The sequence below is a fragment of the Oncorhynchus nerka genome, linkage group LG28 (assembly GCF_034236695.1).
Source record: "Oncorhynchus nerka isolate Pitt River linkage group LG28, Oner_Uvic_2.0, whole genome shotgun sequence".
In the NCBI taxonomy this organism is placed as follows: domain Eukaryota; kingdom Metazoa; phylum Chordata; class Actinopteri; order Salmoniformes; family Salmonidae; genus Oncorhynchus; species Oncorhynchus nerka.
In genome coordinates, this window is record NC_088423.1 from 60,745,375 (window position 1) to 60,770,858 (window position 25,484).

The 25,484-nt window shown below is 43.7% G+C and overlaps 1 protein-coding gene across 3 annotated transcripts in view; it reads right to left on the reverse strand.

Moving 5' to 3' along the window:
• The window catches only part of LOC115113463 (putative palmitoyltransferase ZDHHC13), a 41,514-nt gene extending 19,209 nt beyond the window's left edge, over window positions 1-22,305 (reverse strand). Inside the window, exons 1-3 of one of the 3 annotated variants that reach the window (XM_065012965.1) lie at window positions 22,022-22,304; window positions 20,346-20,442; window positions 11,028-11,248 (exon numbers count right to left, since the gene is read on the reverse strand). In XM_065012965.1, coding sequence (XP_064869037.1) covers window positions 11,028-11,164 — 137 coding nt within the window. In that variant the 5' untranslated portion in view covers window positions 11,165-11,248; window positions 20,346-20,442; window positions 22,022-22,304. Of the gene's footprint in view, window positions 1-11,027; window positions 11,249-20,345; window positions 20,443-22,021 lie in introns of all 3 variants that reach the window. The other 2 variants (XM_065012963.1, XM_065012964.1) reach the window with 2 other exon arrangements.
• Between the last annotated feature and the right edge of the window lie 3,179 nt (window positions 22,306-25,484).

Below are 25,484 nucleotides of genomic sequence, written 5' to 3' on the forward strand. Positions count from 1 at the left end.
GTAGTCATTCATGTTAAACCCTATTATTGCACACAGAGCGAGTGTGTTGACCTGGCAGTGTGGTGCCAGGTCAACAACCTCTATCTCAACGTGATCAAGACAAAAGGAGCTGATCGTGAACTACAGGAAAAGGAGGGCTGAACAGGCCCCCATTAACATCAATGGGGCTGTAGTGGAGCAGGACGAGAGCTTAAAGTTCCTTGGTGTCCACATCACCAAAAAATGATCACGGTCCAAACACACCAAGAGTAGTAAAGAGGGCACAGCAACGCCTATTCTCCCTCAGGAGACTGAAAAGATTTGGCATGGGTCCTCAGATCCTCAAACGGTTCTACAGCTAGACCATCAAGAGCATGCTGACTGGTTGCATCGCCGCCTGGTATAGCAACTGCTCGGCATCCGACTGCAAGGCGCTACAGAGGGTAGTGGGTACAGCCCATTATGTCACTGGGGCCAAGCTTCCTGCCATCCAGGACCTCTATACTAGGCAGCATCAGAGGAAGATTCCTAAAAATTGTCAAAGACTCCAGCCACCCTAGACAGAATGTTCGCTCTGCTACCGCACGGCAAGCGGTACCGGAGAGCCAAGTTTAGGTCCAAAATGCTCCTTAAACAGCTTCTACCCTCAAGCCATAAAACAGCTGAACAGTTCATTAAATGGCTACCCAGACTATTTGCATTGACCCCCCACTACTCACAGCAGTTTATCTATGCAGTCACTTTACTCCCTACCTACACATACATATTACCTCAATTACTTTGACTCTGTACCGGTACCCCCTGTATATAGCCTCATTACCGTAATTTCTGGACTATTAAAGCGCACCTGAATATAAGCCGCACCCATTGAATTAAAAAAATATATGTATTTTGTACATAAATAAGCCGCACGTCTATAAGCCGCAGGTGCCTACCGGTACATTGAAACAAATTAACTTTACACAGCCTTTAAACGAAACACGGCTCGTTACAAAATTTAATAGACCTTTAAACGAAACACTGCTTGTAACAAAAATGTTTAAAAAATAGCAGTAAACAGTAGCCTACCAAGAAAGTCATTGGTCACCATCTTCCTCCTCCTGTGCACTGAAACCACTGAAGTCATCTCCTTCGGTGTCGGAGTTGAATAGCCTCAGAATTGCTTCATCCGATGTTGGATCGTTTTCATTGTCGCTCTCGTCACTTTCATTCGGAGGCAAATTCCCCGCTGAGCTCATGCTGCCCCTTCAACAGGCAGCAGTCCAGCCTTTCGAAACCCGTTGATAGTGGATTTTTTGACAATGCTCCACGCTGTCAGGACCCACTGGCAGACTTGACCATAAGTTGCTCTTCGCATGTGGCCCGTTTTAGTGAAGGATTTCTCCCCACTTGTCATCCAAGCCTCCCACAGAACAAGGAGCGCCACCTTGATGGGAAGTTTGAGCGCGCTTGATTTACGTCACATTATGTGACGGTGCTCAGTTCTTTGGCGGCATGAATCTTGTGAAAGCAGGAAAAATCCATAAATTAGCCGCGTCATTGTATAAGCCGCGAGGTTCAAAGCCTGGGAAAAAAGTAGTGGTTTATAGTCCGGAAATTACGGTAAATTTTAGTGTTGTTTTTTTTAAATGATTACTTTATTTAGTAAATATTTTTTTTACTTTTATTTTTCTTACAACTACATTTTTGTAAGCATTTCACAGTAAAGTCTACACCTGTTGTAAATCAAATCAAATTTTATTTGTCACATACACATGGTTAGCAGATGTTAATGCGAGTGTAGCGAAATGCTTGTGCTTCTAGTTCTGACAATGCAGGAATAACCAACAAGTAATCTAACTAATAATTCCTAAACTACTGTCTTATACACAGTGTAAGGGGATAAAGAATATGTACATAAGGATATAAGAATGAGTGATGGTACAGAGCAGAATAGGCAAGATACAGTAGATGGTATTGAGTACAGTATATACATATGTGATGAGTATGTAAACAAAGTGGCATAGTTAAAGTGGCTAGTGACACATGTATTACATAAGGATGCAGTCGATGATATAGAGTACAGTATATACGTATGCATATGAGATGAATAATTACATTTACATTTATGTCATTTAGCAGACGCTCTTATCCAGAGCGACTTACAAATTGGTGCGTTCACCTTAAGACATCCAGTGGAACAGCCACTTTACAATAGTGCATCTAAATATTTTAAGGGGGGTGAGAAGGATTACTTTATCCTATCCTAGGTATTCCTGAAAGAGGTGGGGTTTCAGGTGTCTCCGGAAGGTGGTGATTGACTCCGCTGTCCTGGCGTCGTGAGGGAGTTTGTTCCACCATTGGGGGGCCAGAGCAGCGAACAGTTTTGACTGGGCTGCGCGGGAACTGTACTTCCTCAGTGGTAGGGAGGCGAGCAGGCCAGAGGTGGATGAACGCAGAGCCCTTGTTTGGGTGTAGGGCCTGATCAGAGCCTGGAGGTACTGAGGTGCCGTTCCCCTCACAGCTCCGTAGGCAAGCACCATGGTCTTGTAGCGGATGCGAGCTAAGCCAGTGGAGAGGGAGGAGCGGGGTGACGTGAGAGAACTTGGGAAGGTTGAACACCAGACGGGCTGCGGCGTTCTGGATGAGTTGTAGGGGTTTAATGGCACAGGCAGGGAGCCCAGCCAACAGCGAGTTGCAGTAATCCAGACGGGAGATGACAAGTGCCTGGATTAGGACCTGCGCCGCTTCCTGTGTGAGGCAGGGTCGTACTCTGCGGATGTTGTAGAGCATGAACCTACAAGAACGGGCCACCGCCTTGATGTTAGTTGAGAACGACAGGGTGTTGTCCAGGATCACGCCAAGGTTCTTAGCGCTCTGGGAGGAGGACACAATGGAGTTGTCAACCGTGATGGCGAGATCATGGAACGGGCAGTCCTTCCCCGGGAGGAAGAGCAGCTCCGTCTTGCCGAGGTTCAGCTTGAGGTGGTGATCCGTCATCCACACTGATATGTCTGCCAGACATGCAGAGATGCGATTCGCCACCTGGTCATCAGAAGGGGGAAAGGAGAAGATTAATTGTGTATCGTCTGCATAGCAATGATGTAATAATGTAGGGTAAGTAACATTATATAAGGTAGCATTGTTTAAAGTGGCTAGTGATATATTTACATAATTTCCCATCAATTCCCATTATTAAAGTGGCTGGAGTTGAGTCAGTGTCAGTGTGTTGGCAGCAGCCACTCAATGTTAGTGGTGGCTTTTTAACAGTCTGATGGCCTTGAGATAGAAGCTGTTTTTCAGTCTCTCGGTCCCAGCTTTGATGCACCTGTACTGACCTCGCCTTCTGGATGATAGCGGGGTGAACAGGCAGTGGCTCGGGTGGTTGATGTCCTTGATGATCTTTATGGCCTTCCTGTAACATCGGGTGGTGTAGGTGTCCTGGAGGGCAGGTAGTTTGCCCCCGGTGATGCGTTGTGCAGACCTCACTACCCTCTGGAGAGCCTTACGGTTGAGGCCGGAGCAGTTGACGTACCAGGCGGTGATACAGCCCGCCAGGATGCTCTCGATTGTGCATCTGTAGAAGTTTGTGAGTGCTTTTGGTGACAAGCCGAATTTCTTCAGCCTCCTGAGGTTGAAGAGGCGCTGCTGCGCCTTCTTCACGATGCGGTCTGTGTGAGTGTACCAATTCAGTTTGTCTGTGATGTGTATGCCGAGGAACTTAAAACTTGCTACCCTCTCCACTACTGTTCCATCGATGTGGATAGGGGGGTGTTCCCTCTACTGTTTCCTGAAGTCCAAAATCATCTCCTTAGTTTTGTTGACGTTGAGTGTGAGGTTATTTTCCTGACACCATACTCAGAGGGCCCTCACCTCCTCCCTGTAGGCCGTCTCGTCGTTGTTGGTAATCAAGCCTACCACTGTTGTGTCGTCCGCAAACTTGATGATTGAGTTGGAGGCGTGCGTGGCCACGCAGTCGTGGGTGAACAGGGAGTACAGGAGAGGGCTCAGAACGCACCCCTGTGGGGCCCCAGTGTTGAGGATCAGCGGGGAGGAGATGTTGTTGCCTACCCTCACCACCTGGGGGCGGCCCGTCAGGAAGTCTAGTACCCAGTTGCACAGGGCGGGGTCGAGACCCAGGGTCTCGAGCTTAATGACGAGCTTGGAGGGTACTATGGTGTTGAATGCCGAGCTGTAGTCGATGAACAGCATTCTCACATAGGTATTCCTCTTGTCCAGATGGGTTAGGGCAGTGTGCAGTGTGGTTGAGATTGCATCGTCTGTGGACCTATTTGGGCGGTAAGCAAATTGGAGTGGGTCTAGGGTGTCAGGTAGGGCGGTAGTCGTTTAGCTCAGTTACCTTAGCTTTCTTGGGAACAGGAACAATGGTGGCCCTCTTGAAGCATGTGGGAACAGCAGACTGGTATAGGGATTGATTGAATATGTCCGTAAACACACCGGCCAGCTGGTCTGCGCATGCTCTGAGGGCGCGGCTGGGGATGCCGTCTGGGCCTGCAGCCTTGCGAGGGTTAACACGTTTAAATGTCTTACTCACCTCGGCTGCAGTGAAGGAGAGACCGCATGTTTTCGTTGCAGGCCGTGTCAGTGGCACTGTATTGTCCTCAAAGCGGGCAAAAAAGTTATTTAGTCTGCCTGGGAGCAAGACATCCTGGTCCGTGACTGGGCTGGATTTCTTCCTGTAGTCCGTGATTGACTGTAGACCCTGCCACATGCCTCGTGTCTGAGCCGTTGAATTGAGATTCTACTTTGTCTCTGTACTGACGCTTAGCTTGTTTGATAGCCTTGCGGAGGGAATAGCTGCACTGTTTGTATTCGGTCATGTTACCAGACACCTTCGGCGCATGTGACAAAACATTATATATTTGTTAAGCACATTTTTTTTTACTCCTGCGCTTATTTAGGCTTGCCATAACAAAAGGGGTTGAATACTGAATCAAGACCTTTGTTTTTCATTTGTTATTAATTTGCACAAAATTATAAAAAGACAATACCACTGACATTATGGGGTATTGTGTGTAGGCCAGTGACAAAACATCTCAATGTAATTCATTTTAAATTCAGGCTGTAACCCCAAAAATGTTTTTTAAAAGTCAAGGGGTATGAATACTTTCTGAAGGCACTGTAGATGGGAGGGCATGCAGGCTGTCGCCAATTTATTAACGCGTAATTTGCCTAAATGAGTCATGGAAACACTTCAACCACTCCATTTTTATTCAACATTGTAGGTTTTTGCAAAATAGCGTTGTTCTTTTGTAGGTGTGAAGAAATTACGGTCAACTGTTTTAATCAACACAGTCAATTTCCTGCTAGGGTGCATTTCCATTCATCACATCTATGCGAGCTTTCTAAATGTCAACAACAAAAAAAATGTGCACTGCACAAGTTAATGGAAACCGTTAATGATTGAAATGACACCCACCCTGTATTCAAGAGCATGCGTCTCAACACACAACACACAAACCTCAGATGAGGTGTTTACGCATGTTCACACATTTTTATATAATTTATCTTAAGGTTAATGGCACAATTGTTAATTTTTTGGGTCATTTATTTTAAAATAATGACAGCCCTGTTTGTAGACTTAAATTATAATCAGACTATATTTTCCAGTGACGAAGACATGGATGTCTCATGGTATGCAAAATGGGTCAACTTTGAGCACCTTGATCTCCGGAATGTTTTGGCATTCAGGGCTAAAAAGTCTGTTTCTGACCACTTCTTCCATGGGCAAACATGTATGGTAAGTTATGTTTTAAATAAAAAAACAAAAAATTATGCTGTAAAAAAATGATTGAATTAAAAATGGATTTCCCCATAGTTAATCCCGCGCTTCCTCCAATTTTTATTTTACCTTTATTTAACCAGGTAGGCTAGTTGAGAACAAGTTCTCATTTGCAACTGCGACCTGGCCAAGATCAAGCATAGCAGTGTGAACAGACAACACAGAGTTACACATGGAGTAAACAATTAACAAGTCAATAACACAGTAGAGAAAAAAAAAAAAAAAAAAGGGGGAGTCTATATACAATGTGTGCAAAAGGCATGAGGTAGGCGAATAATTACAATTTTGCAGATTAACACTGGAGTGATAAATGATCAGATGGTCATGTACAGGTATGCAAAAGAGCATAAAAGTAAATAAAACAGTATGGGGATGAGGTAGGTGAAAATGGGTGGGCTATTTACCAATAGACTATGTACAGCTGCAGCGATCGGTTAGCTGCTCAGATAGCTGATGTTTGAAGTTGGTGAGGGAGATAAAGTCTCCAACTTCAGCGATTTTTGCAATTCGTTCCAGTCACAGGCAACAGAGTACTGGAACGAAAGGCGGCCAAATGAGGTGTTGGCTTTAGGGATGATCAATGAGATACACCTGCTGGAGCACGTGCTACGGATGGGTGTTGCCATTGTGACCAGTGAACTGAGATAAGGCGGAGCTTTACCTAGCATGGACTTGTAGATGACCTGGAGCCAGTGGGTCTGGCGACGAATATGTAGCGAGGGCCAGCCGACTAGAGCATACAAGTCGCAGTGGTGGGTGGTATAAGGTGCTTTAGTGACAAAACGGATGGCACTGTGATAGACTGCATCCAGTTTGCTGAGTAGAGTGTTGGAAGCCATTTTGTAGATGACATCGCCGAAGTTGAGGATCGGTAGGATAGTCAGTTTTACTAGGGTAAGCTTGGCGGCGTGAGTGAAGGATGCTTTGTTGCGGAATAGAAAGCAGACTGTTGATTTGATTTTCGATTGGAGATGTTTGATATGAGTCTGGAAGGAGAGTTTACAGTCTAGCCAGACACCTAGGTACTTATAGATGTCCACATATTCAAGGTCGGAACCATCCAGGGTGGTGATGCTAGTCGGGCATGCGGGTGCAGGCAGCGATCGGTTGAAAAGCATGCATTTGGTTTTACTAGCGTTTAAGAGCAGTTGGAGGCCACGGAAGGAGTGTTGTATGGCATTGAAGCTCGTTTGGAGGTTAGATAGCACAGTGTCCAATGACGGGCCGAAAGTATATATAATGGTGTCGTCTGCGTAGAGGTGGATCAGGGAATCGCCCGCAGCAAGAGCAACATCATTGATATATACAGAGAAAAGAGTCGCCCCGAGAATTTAACCCTGTGGCACCCCCATAGAGACTGCCAGAGGACCGGACAGCATGCCCTCCGATTTGACACACTGAACTCTGTCTGCAAAGTAATTGGTGAACCAGGCAAGGCAGTCATCCGAAAAACCGAGGCTACTGATTCTGCCGATAAGAATATGGTGATTGACAGAGTCGAAGGCCTTGGCAAGGTCGATGAAGACGGCTGCACAGTACTGTCTTTTATCGGTGGCGGTTATGATATCGTTTAGTACCTTGAGTGTGGCTGAGGTGCACCCGTGACCGGCTCGGAAACCAGATTGCACAGCGGAGAAGGTACGGTGGAATTCGAGATGGTCAGTGACCTGTTTGTTGACTTGGCTTTCGAAGACCTTAGATAGGCAGGGCAGAATGGATGTAACAGTTTGGGTCCAGGGTGTCTCCCCCTTTGAAGAGGGGGATGACTGCGGCAGCTTTCCAATCCTTGGGGATCTCGGACGATATGAAAGAGAGGTTGAACAGGCTGGTAATAGGGGTTGCGACAATGGCGGCGGATAATTTCAGAAATAGAGGGTCCAGATTGTCAAGCCCAGCTGATTTGTACGGGTCCAGGTTTTGGAGCTCTTTCAGAACATCTGCTATCTGGATTTGGGTAAAGGAGAACCTGGAGAGGCTTGGGCGAGGAGCTGCGGGGGGGGGCGGAGCTGTTGGCCGAGGTTGGAGAAGCCAGGCGGAAGGCATGGCCAGCCGTTGAGAAATGCTTATTGAAGTTTTCGATAATCATGGATTTATCGGTGGTGACCGTGTTACCTAGCCTCAGTGCAGTGGGCAGCTGGGAGGAAGTGCTCTTGTTCTCGATGGACTTCACAGTGTCCCAGAACTTTTTGGAGTTGGAGCTACAGGATGCAAACTTCTGCCTGAAGAAGCTGGCCTTAGCTTTCCTGACTGACTGCGTGTATTGGTTCCTGACTTCCCTGAACAGTTGCATATCACGGGGACTATTCGATGCTATTGCAGTCCGCCACAGGATGTTTTTGTGCTGGTCGAGGGCAGTCAGGTCTGGAGTGAACCAAGGGCTGTATCTGTTCTTGGTTCTGCATTTTTTGAATGGAGCATGCTTATCTAAAATGGAGAGGAAGTTACTTTTAAAGAATGACCAGGCATCCTCAACTGACAGGATGAGGTCAATGTCCTTCCAGGATACCCGGGCCAGGTCGATTAGGAAGGCCTGCTCACAGAAGTGTTTTAGGGAGCGTTTGACAGTGATGAGGGGTGGTCGTTTGACTGCGGCTCCGTAGCGGATACAGGCAATGAGGCAGTGATCGCTGAGATCCTGGTTGAAGACAGCGGAGGTGTATTTGGAGGGCCAGTTGGTCAGGATGACGTCTATGAGGGTGCCCTTGTTTACAGAGTTAGGGTTGTACCTGGTGGGTTCCTTGATGATTTGTGTGAGATGGAGGGCATCTAGCTTAGATTGTAGGACTGCCGGGGTGTTAAGCATATCCCAGTTTAGGTCACTTAACAGAACAAACTCTGAAGCTAGATGGGGGGCGATCAATTCACAAATGGTGTCCAGGGCACAGCTGGGAGCTGAGGGGGGTCGGTAGCAGGCGGCAACAGTGAGAGACTTATTTCTGGAGAGAGTAATTTTCAAAATTAGTAGTTCGAACTGTTTGGGTATGGACCTGGAAAGTATGACATTACTTTGCAGGCTAACTCCTCCCCCTTTGGCAGTTCTATCTTGACGGAAGATGTTATAGTTGGGTATGGAAATCTCTGAATTTTTGGTGGCCTTCCTGAGCCAGGATTCAGACACAGCAAGGACATCAGGGTTAGCAGAGTGTGCTAAAGCAGTGAGTAAAACAAACTTAGGGAGGAGGCTTCTGATGTTGACATGCATGAAACCAAGGCTTTTTTCGATCACAGAAGTCAACAAATGAGGGTGCCTGGGGACATGCAGGGCCTGGGTTTACCTCCACATCACCCGCGGAACAGAGAAGGAGTAGTATGAGGGTGCGGCTAAAGGCTATCAAAACTGGTCGCCTAGAGCGTTGGGGACAGAGAATAAGAGGAGCAGGTTTCTGGGCATGGTAGAATATATTCAGGGCATAATGCGCAGACAGGGGTATGGTGGGGTGCGGGTACAGCGGAGGTAAGCCCAGGCCCCGGGTGATGATGAGAGAGGTTGTATCTCTGGATGTGCTGGTTGTAATGGGTGAGGTCACCGCATGTGTGGGAGGTGGGACAAAGGAGTTATCAGGGGTATGAAGAGTGGAACTAGGGGCTCCATTGTGAACTAAAACAATGATAACTAACCTGAACAACAGTATACAAGGCATAGACATTTGAGAGAGACATACAGCGAGGCATACAGTAATCACAGGTGTTTAATTGGGAAAGCTAGCTAAAACAGTAGGTTAGACAACAACAGCTAATCAGCTGGCACGACAACAGCAGGTAAAATGGCGTTGCTGGGGCCAACAGATAAAACAAACAAGCAGAATGGAGTACCGTGATTAATGGACAGTCCAGCGTGCATCAGCTATGTGGCCAAGAGATCAGTGTCCAGGGGGCAGTGGTGGATGGGGCAGGGAAGCTGGACTGGCGAGTGTTATCCAGGTAAAAAAAAAAAACTAACAATGACTAAATAGCTTGTAGCTAGTTAGTTAGCTGGTTAGCTTCTGGAGGTTCTTGAGTGTGTTCTAAAAAATTAAAAGAATAGTGATTCCGTATCACATTGGGTGAGAAAGGTTCCCGGAAGGTATAAACAAATTAAAAATCAAAAGAGATAGAAAGTAAATATGGGTGTTTGGGACGCGGCGATGCAGACGGTTAGCAGGCCTGTGCTAGCAAGCTAACAGTTCGTAGATAGCTAGTTGTGAAGATCCAGCTGAAAAATGTTCCATTTGCGGTGGGAATCCGGGGAGGAATCCGGGGAAGAATCCGGGGATGAAAAAATAAATAGGTCCGTTATGCTCTGGTAAATAGGTCCGTTATGCTCTGGTTAGAGTCACGTTGTTCGAACTGGCGAGAGCGAAAGCGAGAGCTTTCCGGGCTGAAGGTTAGCTGATGACCGGTTAGCTGAAGACCGCTAGCATGGCTAGTGGTTAGCTTCAGTTGAGCTTCAGTTGAGGGGTTCCGAAGTAAATATAAATACTTTAGGAAAAATAGCTACATTGGGTGAGGCGGGTTGCAGGAGAGTATTTGGAAGCTTAGGTTTAGCAAAAAGTTTTTAAAGAGATATGCGAAGAAAAATACGTAAAAAAACGAAAAAGATATCTACAGGGGACACGACAGGACGACTTACTGCTACGCCATCTTGGACCAATGCATATAAGGGTTCTGTCGGTTATTACACAGATGTGAAGTAAACTGAGGAAAAATGAAGTTAGCTGAGGCAAGCGGGTGGTAATGTTAGTTTGCCAACTTAAATGCTAACGTAGTTAGCTAGCTAAAGTCAGCTAGATAGCTAATATCAGGTAGCTAACGTTAATAACTTGTGTGTAATTTGCGCTATTGAAACATACATAACTGTATGCATCATTTCGAATACAGGTTGCATTCCAAAATTCCCGGTAAGGAAACACGTTTGTTGCGTGGAGTGCGTGATGACACAACCACCAGAGAAGGTAGTGATCACACAGGGAGAAGATCTGTTTGTGCGCGCCACCCCACCGCCCAAATTTTACGGATTCACGTGGATGAATATCGCTGGAAGAGTGACGTGTTCACATCCCTGAAAGCTATTCAGTCCTCAGAATTGCCATTTAGCCTGAAGGCAAAGTAGTAAGCATAACAATCTGATCCCTACTGCTTTATGGATCTCCAGAGGGGGATTTCAAATGAAAATCTATTACCCATAAAGTGCACTAATTCTGACCTGAGGTATGGAGCTGGGAGCACAACAATTGTAATGTGTGGCCATTAATAGGGCTTCGTATGAAGCAACAGAGGTGAATCTTACTGTGTTGCCTTGACAATGTCCCAGCTGCTGCTGTCATCCATATGCGAACGTTTCTTGGGCTGCTGAGTGGGGTCTATCATCTGGCCAGCTCTTGGGCCAAACTGGCCATGGAAAGCAGGCATGAATCCGTGTGCCATCCTACTGCCGTGATCCCCGAAGCCATGCACCGCAGGCACATGCGAGTGACCCCCGTGGCCATGGCAACTGTCATGGTTGTGACCCTGTAAAAACACAAAAAGAGAGAATGGGCACATTATCAACTATGGATGAGAATTCTCAATTCTGGTGAGTTTGCCTGACTTGCAAATAGATGGTATGCAGTGATTGACATTAAGGGTTGGCCTACTGCCTGGGGAAATTGAACTGAGCAGTCACGTAAATTGAGCCTGCTCTGAGGTTGACCCATTGGGCAGGTGATAAAACGACAAAATCGTGAAAACATCCAAACTGCAAAGAATTCCAGTAGCCTGATCTTTCGGGTTCCTCCCTATTGTTTACGTGAAAGACAGACAATTTATGGCATTAAGGCAATACCATGGTAACCAAATTACAGTGAGACTCAAAAAATGTATGCCAAACAAACATTGAAATCTCAGAATACGCTCCGAATTAAGATTCAACGATGTTTGCAGAAAGAAATGGGGCGTCAGCTGTGACATGACACATTAAATTTGAAAATAAATCCATTTTGGTTATTTAACTACAGTAAGAAGTGGATTTACACTTTGTAACGGAATTGCGGTAACGGAATTTAATCATGGGTCCCTGATCTGTACTCCACAGAAATGCTTAATTATGTCACTCTTCATGGTAATGTATCCTAAATAGGTACACACACAAAAGGTAGAAATATGCAATATCCTCCTTTGCATACGTGGGTATTATTCTACACACTAGTAATTCAAAAATGTTTTAATTTATTTAACTAGGCAAGTCAGTTAAGAACAAATTCTTATTTACAATGATGGCAATTATTGACAAAAATAGGTTGGTCCGGACAAATCTGAACTAATCATAGACATCTATTTTTCACAAGTTTGGACCAAACAAGGGCACTGCGTTCATCCACCTCTGGCCTGCTCGCCTCCCTACCACTGAGGAAGTACAGTTCCCGCGCAGCCCAGTCAAAACTGTTCGCTGCTCTGGCCCCCCAATGGTGGAACAAACTCCCTCACGACGCCAGGACAGCGGAGTCAATCACCACCTTCCGGAGACACCTGAAACCCCACCTCTTTCAGGAATACCTAGGATAGGATAAAGTAATCCTTCTCACCCCCCTTAAAAGATTTAGATGCACTATTGTAAAGTGGCTGTTCCACTGGATGTCATAAGGTGAACGCACCAATTTGTAAGTCGCTCTGGATAAGAGCGTCTGCTAAATGACTTAAATGTAAAATGTTAAATGTGGACATCAAAGTATAGCTCAACATAGTACAGAGTTCAGTACATGAATGTACTCCACTACTGTGCTGTCCAAACTTGTGAACCCAACTGTGGTTTGACTACTATAATCTCATTGTGGCAAATTCAATTGCAGTAATTCTGTTACCGATTTGGTAGCAGAATTTAGTTTGAAAAACACTTAATTCATAAACAAAATTGATATCAGTAAAAACACTAATTGATAGGTCTACTTTGTTACTTCTGCGAAATGTCGTTACCCTCCCTCATGAGGGAGAGAAATAAGGAACCATCTTAAAAGATACAATAAGTGGGTTTTTGGTTAATAGAATCTCAAGGCACAAGGCCATGTTTCTTTAAACTTAAACTTACAGAAGGCAATTAATTTGATCAAAACGAAATATAAGTGTTGATATTAGTTGCCAGGGGTCTTTTCTTCATTATTATGGTGTATTTCTAATATCTTCAGACTTTTTCTGGTAGATGTTTTCTAAAAATACCTATTTTCCGGCTGTTTGACCAGCTTATTCCACATTTTTAGGATGGAAAATGGTAGAAACCTGTATATATGCCTTAATTTCTCAAACATATAGACAGCTTTCATTTGACATGCTACTATGAACTTCACATGTTGGTCTCATGGGTCATTTTACATGGATATTACAATATATGTCAAATCGGGCAAGTTGATCGCTCTTTTTTTTTTACTGAGAACCAAAATAAAATTATTCCGTTAGTGATTTTTCTGATTCCTCCCCAGTGTGAGTGCACTGGTGAAAGGCAGGCATCATGAAACTGAGTGTAAATAGCTCATTTAGATTTTCGGGCAAGTGATAATCTTCGGGCAACCAAAACAATTTTTAAATTTTTTTTAAAACACTCCTGACATGCCCGGTGGCATAAAGCCTTTCAGACTTTAATGTCAATCCCTGGTATGCACAATGTACCATCCTCCAAGTCACCAAACCAAGGGTTACTGATCTCTTAGTAGCTACAATACCAAGCCAATATACTAACATGGGTTATTAACCAAACTGGGCTTTGAACCTAACATCACTGATGAATTGGTCATCATTCAAGAAATGTTTCTAACGGGACCTCTTGGCATAATGGAATACTGTACAAACTACCCCAATATCAATAAAATGCTATATCTATAAAATAAGGCACAAACACATATCCTCAGTTACTGTACGGAGTTGGACCACAAACAGCAGTGTAGACTCGAGTCGGATGACTTGGACTCAAGTCACAAATTTGCTGACTTGAGAGTCGACGTGATATAAAGTAACTGGAGACTTGACTTGAACTTGGAGCCTCAAGACTCGACTTGAGACTGATGACTTGAAATTATCTGGCCAGGTTTTGTAACAATCTCTCCATGGATTGGCTAGTGAAACTCATACAGCTCTCTGATAGGAGCAGCAAACACGCTCAGGTCGGGTGAGCTAGCGCAGGGGTTCTCAAATTGGGGAGGTTTTGGGGAGTTGCGAGTGGGAAAAAAATACATATTTTAATAGGCTACATAAAGCCTACCATCTGTATTTTTGTATACATACACACGTATGTGGGCACCCCTTCAAATTAGTGGATTCGGCTATTTCAGACACACCCGTTGCTGACAGCCATGCAATCTCCATAGACAAACATTGGCAGCAGAATGGTCTTACTGAAGAGCTCAGTGACTTTCAACGTGGCACCGTCATAGGACGCCACCTTTCCAACAAGTCAGTTCGTCAAATGTCTGCCCTGCAAGAACTGCCCCGAGACAACTGTAAATGCTGTTATTGTGAAGTGGAAACGTCTAGGAGCAACAACGGCTCAGCCGCGAAGTGGTAGGCCACAAGCTCACAGAACGGTACCACCGAGTGCTTGAAGCGCGTAAAAATCGTTGTCCTTGGTTGCAACACCACTACAGAGTTCCAAACTGCTTCTGGAAGCAACATCAGCACAATAACTGTTTGTCGGGAGCTTCATGAAACGGGTTCCATTGCCGAGCAGCCGAACAAGCCTAAGATCACCATGTGCAATGCCAAGCGTTGGCTGGAATGGTGTAAAGCTCGCCTCCATTGGACTCTGGAGCAGTGGAATCACACTATGAAATGATGAATCACACTTGACCCCCTAAGGAAAAAAAATGAAAGAGAATATACAATTCGAGGGAGATAGAAAGCAGTTGCTTCGCAAGCCTTAAAATACATGATCTAAGTGATTAATAGTTGGTATTCAGCAGTCATAAAAGCATTCCCTATTACCTTTGAAGAACTACTAAAATTGTGATTTTGTTAGACAGCAGCTCTATAGAGATGAGATGACTTGGAATGAAATAAATGTTTTAAAACAAGTATTTTATTAAAGTAATGTGAATAAGTGATAAGCAGTAGTAGACAGTCACTACCATCATGAGACTTATTAATTGTATTATTCTGTGTCGTTAATACATTCAACTCACAATGCATTTCATGGCAAAAAATAAATCGAAAACCGTGATTATTTTTTAATAACAAACAGAAACTGAACCTGACACCCTCAGCACACAGGGGGACAAACATCTGCCTGGAGGTGACAGCATCCCCTCCCACATATGCCCCCCTAGGCACAACTATGACAACATAACCAACAAAAACGCGTCACAACTCCTGCAGCTCTGTCGCACGCTGGGTATGTACATAGTCAACGGTAGGCTTCGAGGGGACTCCTATGGTAGGTACACCTATAGCTCATCTCTTGGCAGTAGTACTGTAGACTACTTTATCACTGACCTCAACCCAGAATCTCTCAGAGCGTTCACAGTCAGCCCACTGACACCCCTATCAGACCACAGCAAAATCACAGTCTACTTAAACAGAGCAATACTCAATCATGAGGCATCAAAGCCAAAGGAACTGAGTAACATTAAGAAATGCTATAGATGGAAGGAATGCAGTTTGGAAACCTACCAAAAAACAATTAGGCAACAACCAATTCAATCCCTTTTAGACAATTTCCTGGGTAAAGCATTCCACTGTAATAGTGAAGGTGTAAACTTGGCAGTAGAAAATCTTAACAGTATATTTGACCTCTCAGCTTCCCTATCAAATCTAAAAATCTCAAATAGAAAACCGAAGAAAATTAACAATAATGACAAATGGTTTGATGAAGAATGCAAAAATCTAAGAAAGAAATTGAGAAACCTGTCCAACCAAAAACATAGAGACCCGGAAAACCTGAGTCTACGCCTTCACTATGGTGAATCACTAAAACAATACACAAATACACTACGGAAAAAGAAGGAACAGCATGTCAGAAATCAGCTCAATGTAATTGAAGAATCCATAGACTCTAACCACTTCTGGGAAAATTGGAAAACACTAAACAAACAACAACACGAAGAATTATCTATCCAAAATGGAGATGTATGGGTAAACCACTTCTCCAATCTTTTTGGCTCTATAACAAAGAATAAAGAGCAAAAACATATACATGATCAAATACAGATCTTAGAATCAACTATTAAAGACTACCAGAACCCACTGGATTCTCCAATTACATTGAATGAGTTACAGGACAAAATAAAAACCCTCCAACCCAAAAAGGCCTGTGGTGTTGATGGTATCCTCAATGAAATGATCAAATATACAGACAACAAATTCCAATTGGCTATACTAAAACTCTTTAACATCATACTTAGCTCTGGCATCTTCCCCAATATTTGGAACCAAGGACTGATCACCCCAATCCACAAAAGTGGAGACAAATTTGACCCCAATAACTACCGTGGAATGTGCGTCAACAGTAACCTTGGGAAAATCCTCTGCATTATTATTAACAACAGACTTGTACATTTCCTCAATGAAAACAATGTACTGAGCAAATGTCAAATTGGCTTTTTACCAAATTACCGTACAACAGACCATGTATTCACCCTGCACACCCTAATTGACAACCAAACAAACCAAAACAAAGGCAAAGTCTTCTCATGCTTTGTTGATTTCAAAAAAGCCTTCGACTCAATTTGACATGAGGGTCTGCTATACAAACAGATGGAAAGTGGTGTTGGGGGTAAAACATACGACATTATAAAATCCATGTACACAAACAACAAGTGTGCGGTTAAAATTGGCAAAAAACACACACATTTCTTCACACAGGGTCGTGGGGTTAGACAGGGATGCAGCTTAAGCCCCACCCTCTTCAACATATATATCAACGAATTGGCATGGACACTAGAAAAGTCTGCAGCACCCGGCCTCCCCCTGCTAGAATCCGAAGTCAAATGTCTGCTGTTTGCTGATGATCTGGTGCTTCTGTCACCAACCAAGGAGGGCCTACAGCAGCACCTAGATCTTATGCACAGATTCTGTCAGACCTGGGCCCTGACAGTAAATCTCAGTAAGACCAAAATAATGGTGTTCCAAAAAAGGTCCAGTCACCAGGACCACAAATACAAATTCCATCTAGACACTGTTGCCCTAGAGCACACAAAAAACTATACATACCTTGGCCTAAACATCAGCGCCACAGGTAACTTCCACAAAGCTGTGAACGATCTGAGAGACAAGGCAAGAAGGGCATTCTATGCCATCAAAAGAAACATAAATGTCAACATACCAATTAGGATTTGGCTAAAAATACTTGAATCAGTCATAGAGCCCATTGCCCTTTATGGTTGTGAGGTCTGGGGTCCGCTCACCAACCAAGACTTCACAAAATGGGACAAACACCAAATTGAGACTCTGCACGCAGAATTCTGCAAAAATATCCTCCGTGTACAACGTAAAACACCAAATAATGCATGCAGAGCAGAATTAGGCCGATAGCCACTAATTATCAAAATCCAGAAAAGAGCCGTTAAATTCTACAACCACCTAAAAGGAAGCGATTCACAAACCTTCCATAACAAAGCCATCACCTACAGAGAGATGAACCTGGAGAAGAGTCCCTAAGCAAGCTGGTCCTGGGGCTCTGTTCACAAACACAAACACACCCTACAGAGCCCCAGGACAACAGCACAATTAGACCCAACCAAATCATGAGAAAACAAAAAGATAATTACTTAACACATTGGAAAGAATTAACAAAAAAACAGAGCAAACTAGAATGCTATTTGGCCCTACACAGAGAGTACACAGCGGCAGAATACCTGACCACTGTGACTGACCCAAAATTAAGGAAAGCTTTGACTATGTACAGACTCAGTGAGCATAGCCTTGCTATTGAGAAAGGCCGCCGTAGGCAGACATGGCTCTCAAGAGAAGACAGGCTATGTGCTCACTGCCCACAAAATGAGGTGGAAACTGAGCTGCACTTCCTAACCTCCTGCCCAATGTATGACCATATTAGAGAGACATATTTCCCCCAGATTACACAGATCCACAAAGAATTCGAAAACAAATCCAATTTTGAAAAACTCCCATATCTTTTGGATGAAATTCCACAGTGTGCCATCACAGCAGCAATATATGTGACCTGTTGCCACGAGAAAAGGGCAACCAGTGAAGAACAAACACCATTGTAAATACAACCCATATTTATGCTTATTCATTTTATCTTGTGTCCTTTAACTATTTGTACATTGTATATATATAATATGACATTTGTAATGTCTTTACTGTTTTGAAACTTCTGTATGTGTAATGTTTACTGTTAATTTTTGTTTTTCACTTTATATATTCACTTTGTATGTTGTCTACCTCACTTGCTTTGGCAATGTTAACACATGTTTCCCATGCCAATAAAGCCCTTGAATTGAATTGAATTGACCTCAGAAAGCACTAATACGCAGGTATACTCCGTAGACACACTTTTTTGGTATACTCACTTCTTAATACCCACAATGCGTATCTAAGTAGGCTAGTGTAGTGGAAGTAAACACCATATCAATTAATAAGGCTGATGGAACATATCAGAATATGTAGCTTAAATGTTGAAAAAGTATTATTTCTTCGTAAGAGCAGGAACGTGCACACAGTAAGACATGACTGATAATGTGAAGTAAAAACATCCGGGTTTCAAACAATTAAGGAACAGGAAAAATATAGCAATGCTATTGATAGGTCAAAATCAAAAGTAACAATGAGTATCCTCATCGACTGCACCAATTCTTGCTGTGAGAGGTTACCCCACTCTTCCCGGACATTTCTGGGGGGAATGGCCCTAGCGCTCACCCTCCGATCCAACAGGTCTCAGACATGCTCAATAGGATGGAGATTCAGGCTCGTCACTGGACATGGCAGAACAATGACATTCCTGTCTTGCAGGAAATCACGCACAGAATGAGCAGTATGGCTGGTGGCATTGTCATGCTGGAGGGTCATGTCAGGATGAGCCTGCAGGAAGGGTACCACATGAGGGAGGACGATGTCTTCCCAGTAATGCACAGCGTTGAGATAGACTGAACTTGTTGTCATTGCAGGCTGATGATGCTGTGACACACCACCCCAGACCATGATGGACCCTCCACCTCCAAATCGATCCCGCTCCAGAGTACAGGCCTTGGTGTAACGCCCATTCCTTCGACGATTAAATGCGAATCCGACCATCACCCCTGGTGAGACAAAACCATGACTCGTCAGTGAAGAGCACTTTTTGCCAGTCCTGCCTGGTACCAACGACGGTGGGTTTGTGCCCATAGGTGACGTTGTTGCCGGTGATGTCTGGTGAGGACCTGCCTTACAACAGGCCTACAAGCACTCAGTCCAGCCTCTCAGCCTATTGCGGACAGTCTGAGCACTGATGGAGGTATTGTGCGTTCCTGGTGTAACTCGGGGAGTTGTTGTTGCCATCCTGTACCTGTCCCGCAGGTGTGATGTTCGGATGTACCGATCCTGTGCAGGTGTTGTTACTCGTGGTCTGCCACTGCGAGGACGATCAACTGTTCGTCCTGTCTCCCTGTAGCGCTGTCTTAGGCGTCTCTCAAATTGGACATTGCAATTTATTGCCCTGGCCACATCTGCAGTCCTCATGCCTCCTTGCAGCATGCCTAAGGAACATTCACACAGATGAGCAGGGACCCTGGGAATCTTTCTTTTGGGGTTTTTCAGAGTCAGTAGAAAGGCCTCTTTAGTGTCACTAGTTTCCTTAACTGTGACCATAATTGCCTACCGTCTGATAACTGTTATTGTCTTAACGACTGTTCCACAGGTGCATGTTCATTAATTGTTTATGGTTCATTGAACAAGCATGGGAAACAGTGTTAAAACCCTTTACAATGAAGATCTGTGAAGTTATTTGGATTTTTACAAATGATCTTTGAAAGTCAGGGTCCTGAAAATAGGACATTTCTTTTTTTGCTAGGTGCCTGCACAGTTTAATTAAAGGGTAACTACACTCAAATACATTTCTTAGATTTTTTTCCAGACCTCAAAAGTGTTCTCCTGATGTGGTTTAAACATTGTTGTGGATTTAGAACATTCCGTTTAGTTATTTTGCTATTAAAAGTGTGTGACTGAATTTTTGGGGGAATAATCTGAATTTCAGTCTCATTTATCTATTTTAATAATAAGAGAAAGTGTTGAGTATACACACTTTTCCAGGCACCACTAAACCACTGGCTCTAACATTGCACTGCCTTCAATATTATGGGATGAAGAAGTAACATAATCTGGCATGTTAATTGCAGTATTTGTGAGGAAGAAAAGGCCTCCCCAGTTGGCAGGCAGCCTTCCAAAGTGATAGTGTGGTGCAGACAGACCATGCTTTCCTTCCGATCCTGCAATCTTCACTGCATACAGGTAGATGGGCCGTATGATTCTGCTTGCTCTGGACTCCAGAGAAGCGACATGGTATCCCTACTTGATATCGAATACTAACAATGACTTGCTGTACAGTTACTGGATCGGGTGCCCAATTGTAGGGAGAGGATTACCGTAAATAAATATTCAGCTCCAAAAATGGTTTGGTAATCAAAAATAGAAATGGTTTACTTTGCAAGCTCACCAGCAATGAGGCATCAAGCAGAGTATGTGAGTAGAGTTAAGCGGTCGGAAATCCCACTCAAAACGCCTTTCCAACCACTTGTAACATCTGCTCCATTCTTTAAAAAAAAAAAAATGTTTTTAAAATCACCATTTAACCAACACCCATCTATTTTTGTGGACTACCTGGACCTACCATTTGGTTTTGAAGTATTAAAACCAGGCCATACGATTTTAATAAAAAGTATTTTAATAAAACATGAAAAGGTGACTAAGAAGCACTCATAAGTTTAAATAGGCTACATGTCGTATTAAACAGCATATAAACACTAAATAGGTCAGGAGCCAGACCGGTAGCCAGAGAAGGAAGGAATATGAATTATTGAGGCTATATTTGTTTTGCCTATTTAAATTATTTCAAGGCTATAGCCTACAAATAAATACATTGTGAAGCATTTGCGAGTGCGACACACTAAGCTGGCAGGAACATTAAGCGCTCAGCATTTAACCATTTTGTTGTATGAAATCATGATTTTTGTCTATAAATGGTGCATATAGACTGACTTTGTTTAAATTATTAGGCTCAGCCAACAGTGCCTTTGAATTCACTTTTAGAAACATGAGTTTGGACAGTCTGTAGATTCAGGCTCATGTGATGGTGCCTGGAGAGCAGGCCAGCAGCGGAGAAACACCTCTCACTGTTTGCAGAGCCACTGGGGATGGTGATGTGAGCGCTCCAGCTTTAGGGAAACTTGCTCTGCGCTCCAGTCAAATTGGGCTCACATACTCTGGCATCAAGCAATAATTACTAGCATTGGCCTAATGGTCTTTTGGTATGTCATTTAAAAAATAAAAATAAACTTATGAAACGTGCATTTGAAATTTCTTGTAAAAAAAAAAATCATAATTACATAATCAAAATATGTTGTAGACAACATAATGAACAGGGCTGTGTGGTAGTTTCAATAAATATATTGCTTTTCCCCCCTTGATTTTAGATGTAAAAAAAAAAAAAAAAACTTGACTGGACTCTACTCTCTCTAACAAAACACGATTTGGCCTTGACTCGACCTGTTCTTCCTGGGACACGGACCTAGTGACTCGAACAATAGTGACTTGATCCCACCAGTTATCAAACCTAGCTAAACTAGTTATACTGCAGCTTTGTTAGGAAGTTAGCTAACTAATACAGTTTCCCAGTTCTACGACACACATATCCAGATATTAAAATAAATAAAATTATTAACTAGGCAAGTCAATTAAGAACACATTTGTATTTACAATGACGGCCTTCAACGGCAAATACCCGGACGACGCTGGGCCAATTGTGCGCCGCCCTATGGGACTCCCAATCACCGCCGGTTGTGATACAGCTACCAAACCAACCTAGCTAGCTATACTAACGCCAGATGCATAGACGATGACAGTTGTCTGAAACGTCGTTGGTAATCTGACATTACATGCCTACTGATCAGTGCCAGTTTAGTTATTTTAACGTTATTAGCAAGCGAACGTTAGCTCGCCTTGGCGTGCATGACTGCTGCCTCTTCTCAATGGCATTTCCACCAAACTTGCTGCCAGTTCAGGAAGCAGCTAACTATCAGCAGCTACACATGCTGGCTATTTTAGCAACGCTCTGAATAGAAAACAATGATTCCCTTCCTCTTCAATCAAGAATCACTGTAAAGTTCAACTTACGCCAGTATCTCCCTTCCAATCCATTGTACAGCCAGAACTGTGACGAGAGGACAACGAAAACGTTTTATTTTACTGGCGAACTTCCCTCCCCTTCGACCACAATTTCCTGTATATATGGGCCACAGTATACGTCCCGCCTACAATCCCTCAGTTTTATTTTATTCATCGGACTATAGACCCCTTTCTGTGTTTGCAAACATTGCGGCACAAGGGCGATGCGCGCAAATTGGTGGCAGAACAGGGGGAGTTCTTAGAGAAAGCCAGCAAAATAAAAGGCTATATTTACATCCCAGACGCGACACATACATCTCGCCGACGTCCGCCTGACAGCGGTAGATCGTGTTCCATTTAACGTCCGCAGGAGAGCTGCTGTGATTGTGGTACTGTAAATCGAAATGCATTGCGCGCTGCACATGCCCACGGCCGCTCAGCATCACAGAGTCGGCCGTAGATCGCGTAGACATCGAAATTGGGAAGAGTGTCTCAATGCATAATTCCTCACGTGCGGGGGGACAAGTTTCCCATATTTTAGGCATAGCCTACCCATGGACAGTCAAAACATTTTCGGGTTATGGTTGTCAATCCTTTTATCAGAAAATATGTATAAATATATGCATAAAAGCGCAGGTGTCCATTCGGCAAATCATAAACCAAGTGGCCACACATCTGCGCTGTGTAGAAGATGAGAAATCCAAAGAGATGAGTTGGCAATCACTGAATCATCCATCCACATTGCGTCTCATAACAATGCTTAAACACTTTGGTGAAGTCCAGGGGTTCTCAAACTGGATTCTCAAACGAGAGACCACAGTCGACATCCACCAGTTGCACATTTTACTCATATACTTTTTTAAATGATCATGCAAATCTTAAAATTAATAAAATATGCTGTGATGCCAAAATGCTTAAAATAAATCGAGTAGGCTACATTCAGACACGAAATATTATGTTGTTCTCTATAATCTATAAAGGGATTGAGGTATAGGTCTACATGAGGGGATTTGATAGATGAAGAAATGTAATCAATAAATGGATAGATCTGGACTAGGATTACTGAAGCAATTTTACGAAATAGGCTTGAATTACAAACTGACCCAATATAGCATGCATGCAGCCACCACCTCAAATTGTCCAGTCATATAATTCCAATAAAATACATTAATGAAATAATTTAGTGTTATCTACAGGTAAATAGAAGACTATGAGAAAAATAGCAGTACAGTTTGATCCCATATCTACCATGTTGCAACAGCGTGAACCCCTACACATCCAGATACTTCAGAATTTCCTAATGGTTGTCAATATCGTCTTCAGGCTGAGAGACGATGGACGGGCAAGAGACGATGGATGTGTCGTGTCCGAGAGGTCAACTATATATAGGTGTATGCCAAATGCAAGGCATGGGATATTCAAGGAAATACTCTTGATGGACGAATTCTGAGTAGACCAGGTGTGCATTCACTACAACTGAATAGTGTAGAGAGTTTAATTCAACGGAAACTGTACTGAACAACCACAGGACGATTGTGTATGGCGTGCTGAACATATTTTGCGATTTCGAATGACCACACCCATATTAATCAGGCCACACGTCGCCACACCCATCAAATGGGAGAAAAGCCGACCTCAAAAGCCTTTTTCTGGAAATGTGTCTCCGTTACCGCATGGCCAAGTCTGTTTCAGAAGTTTGGACAGCACAGAAGTACACAAAGTAGAGTATAAATCAGTACAATATAGTTCTGTACAGTATAACTTAGTACAGTGGCACACACTTAAGTAGAGCACAGTATCATTTACTGTATTCTACTGTACTGTAGTTCACTACTGTATTAAACCTACTGTACTGAACTCTACTTTACTGTACCACATTTTATTGTACAGTACTGTACTGTACTGTGCCAAACTATACTGCACTGTGCTCTACTGTGCTGTACTATGTGGCAAACTTGTGATTGTGACTTCTGATTATCTGTGATTGGTCCGGTCCAGACCAAACAAAATATGTTGTTTGGGGGCAGGGCTCAATAGAATAATAGCCAGTGTGGAGAATAACCGTAAAAGCCTTGGTTTCATGCATGTTAACATTAGAAGCCTCCTCCCAAAGTTTGTTTTATTCACTGCTTTTAGCACACTCTGCCAACCCTGATGTCCTAGTCGTGTCTGAATCCTGGCTTAGGAAGGCCACCAAAACCCCTGAAATTTCCATCCCTCACTATAACATTTTCTGACAAGATAGAACTACCGAAGGGGGTGGAGTTGCAATCTACTGCAGAGATAGCCAGCAGAGTTCTGTCTTACTATTCAGGTCTGTGCCCAAACAATTTGAACTTCTACTTTTAAAAATCCATCTTCCCAGAAACAAGTCTCTCACCATTGCTGCTTTCTATAGACCACCTTCTGCCCCCAACTGTGCCCTGGACACCATATGTAAATTGATTGCCCCCCATCTATCTTCAGAGCTTGTGCTGTTAGGTGACCTAAACTGGGACATGCTTTAACACCCCGGCCATCCTACAATCTAAGCTTGATGTCCTCAATCTCACACAAATGATCAATGAACCTACCAGGTACAACTCCAAAACCATAAACACAGGCACCCTCATAGATATCATCCTGACCAACCTGCCCTCCAATAAAAACTGCTGTCTTCAACCAGGATCTCAGCAATCACTGCCTCATTGCTTGCGTCCGTAATGGGTCTGTGGTCAAACGACCACCCGTCATCACTGTCAAACGCTCCCTAAAACACTTCAGGGAGCAGGCCTTTCTAATCGACCTGGCCCGGGTATCCTGGAAGGATATTGACCTCATTGTGTCAGTAGAAGATGCTTGGTTATTCTTTAAAAGTGCTTGCCTCACAATCTTAAATAAGCATGCCCCATTAAAAATACATTGAACCAGGAACAGATATAGCCCGTGGTTCACTCCAGACCTGACTGCCCTTGACCAGCACAAAAACATCCTGTGGCGTACTGCATTAGCATTGAATAGCCCACGCAATATGCAACTTTTCAGGGAAGTTAGGAACCAATATACACAGGCAGTTAGGAAAGCAAAGGCTAGCTTTTTCAAACAGAAATTTGCATCCTGTAGCACAAACTCCAAAAAGTTCTGGGACACTGTAAAGTCCATGGAGAATAAGAGCACCTCCTCCCAGCTGCCTACTGCACTGAGACTAGGAACCATTGTCACCACCGATAAATCCACGATAATTGAGAATTTCAATAAGCATTTATCTACATGCTTTCCACCTGGCCACCCCTACCCTGGTCAACAGTCAACAGCCCTGCACACCTCACTTCAACTTGCCCAAGCCTCCCCATTTCCAGATAGCTGATGTTCTGAAATAGCTGCAAAATCTGGACCCCTACAAATCAGCCGGGCTAGACAATCTGGACCCTCTCTTTCTAAAATTATCAGCCGAAATGGTTGCAACCACTATTACTAGCCTGTTCAAGCTCTC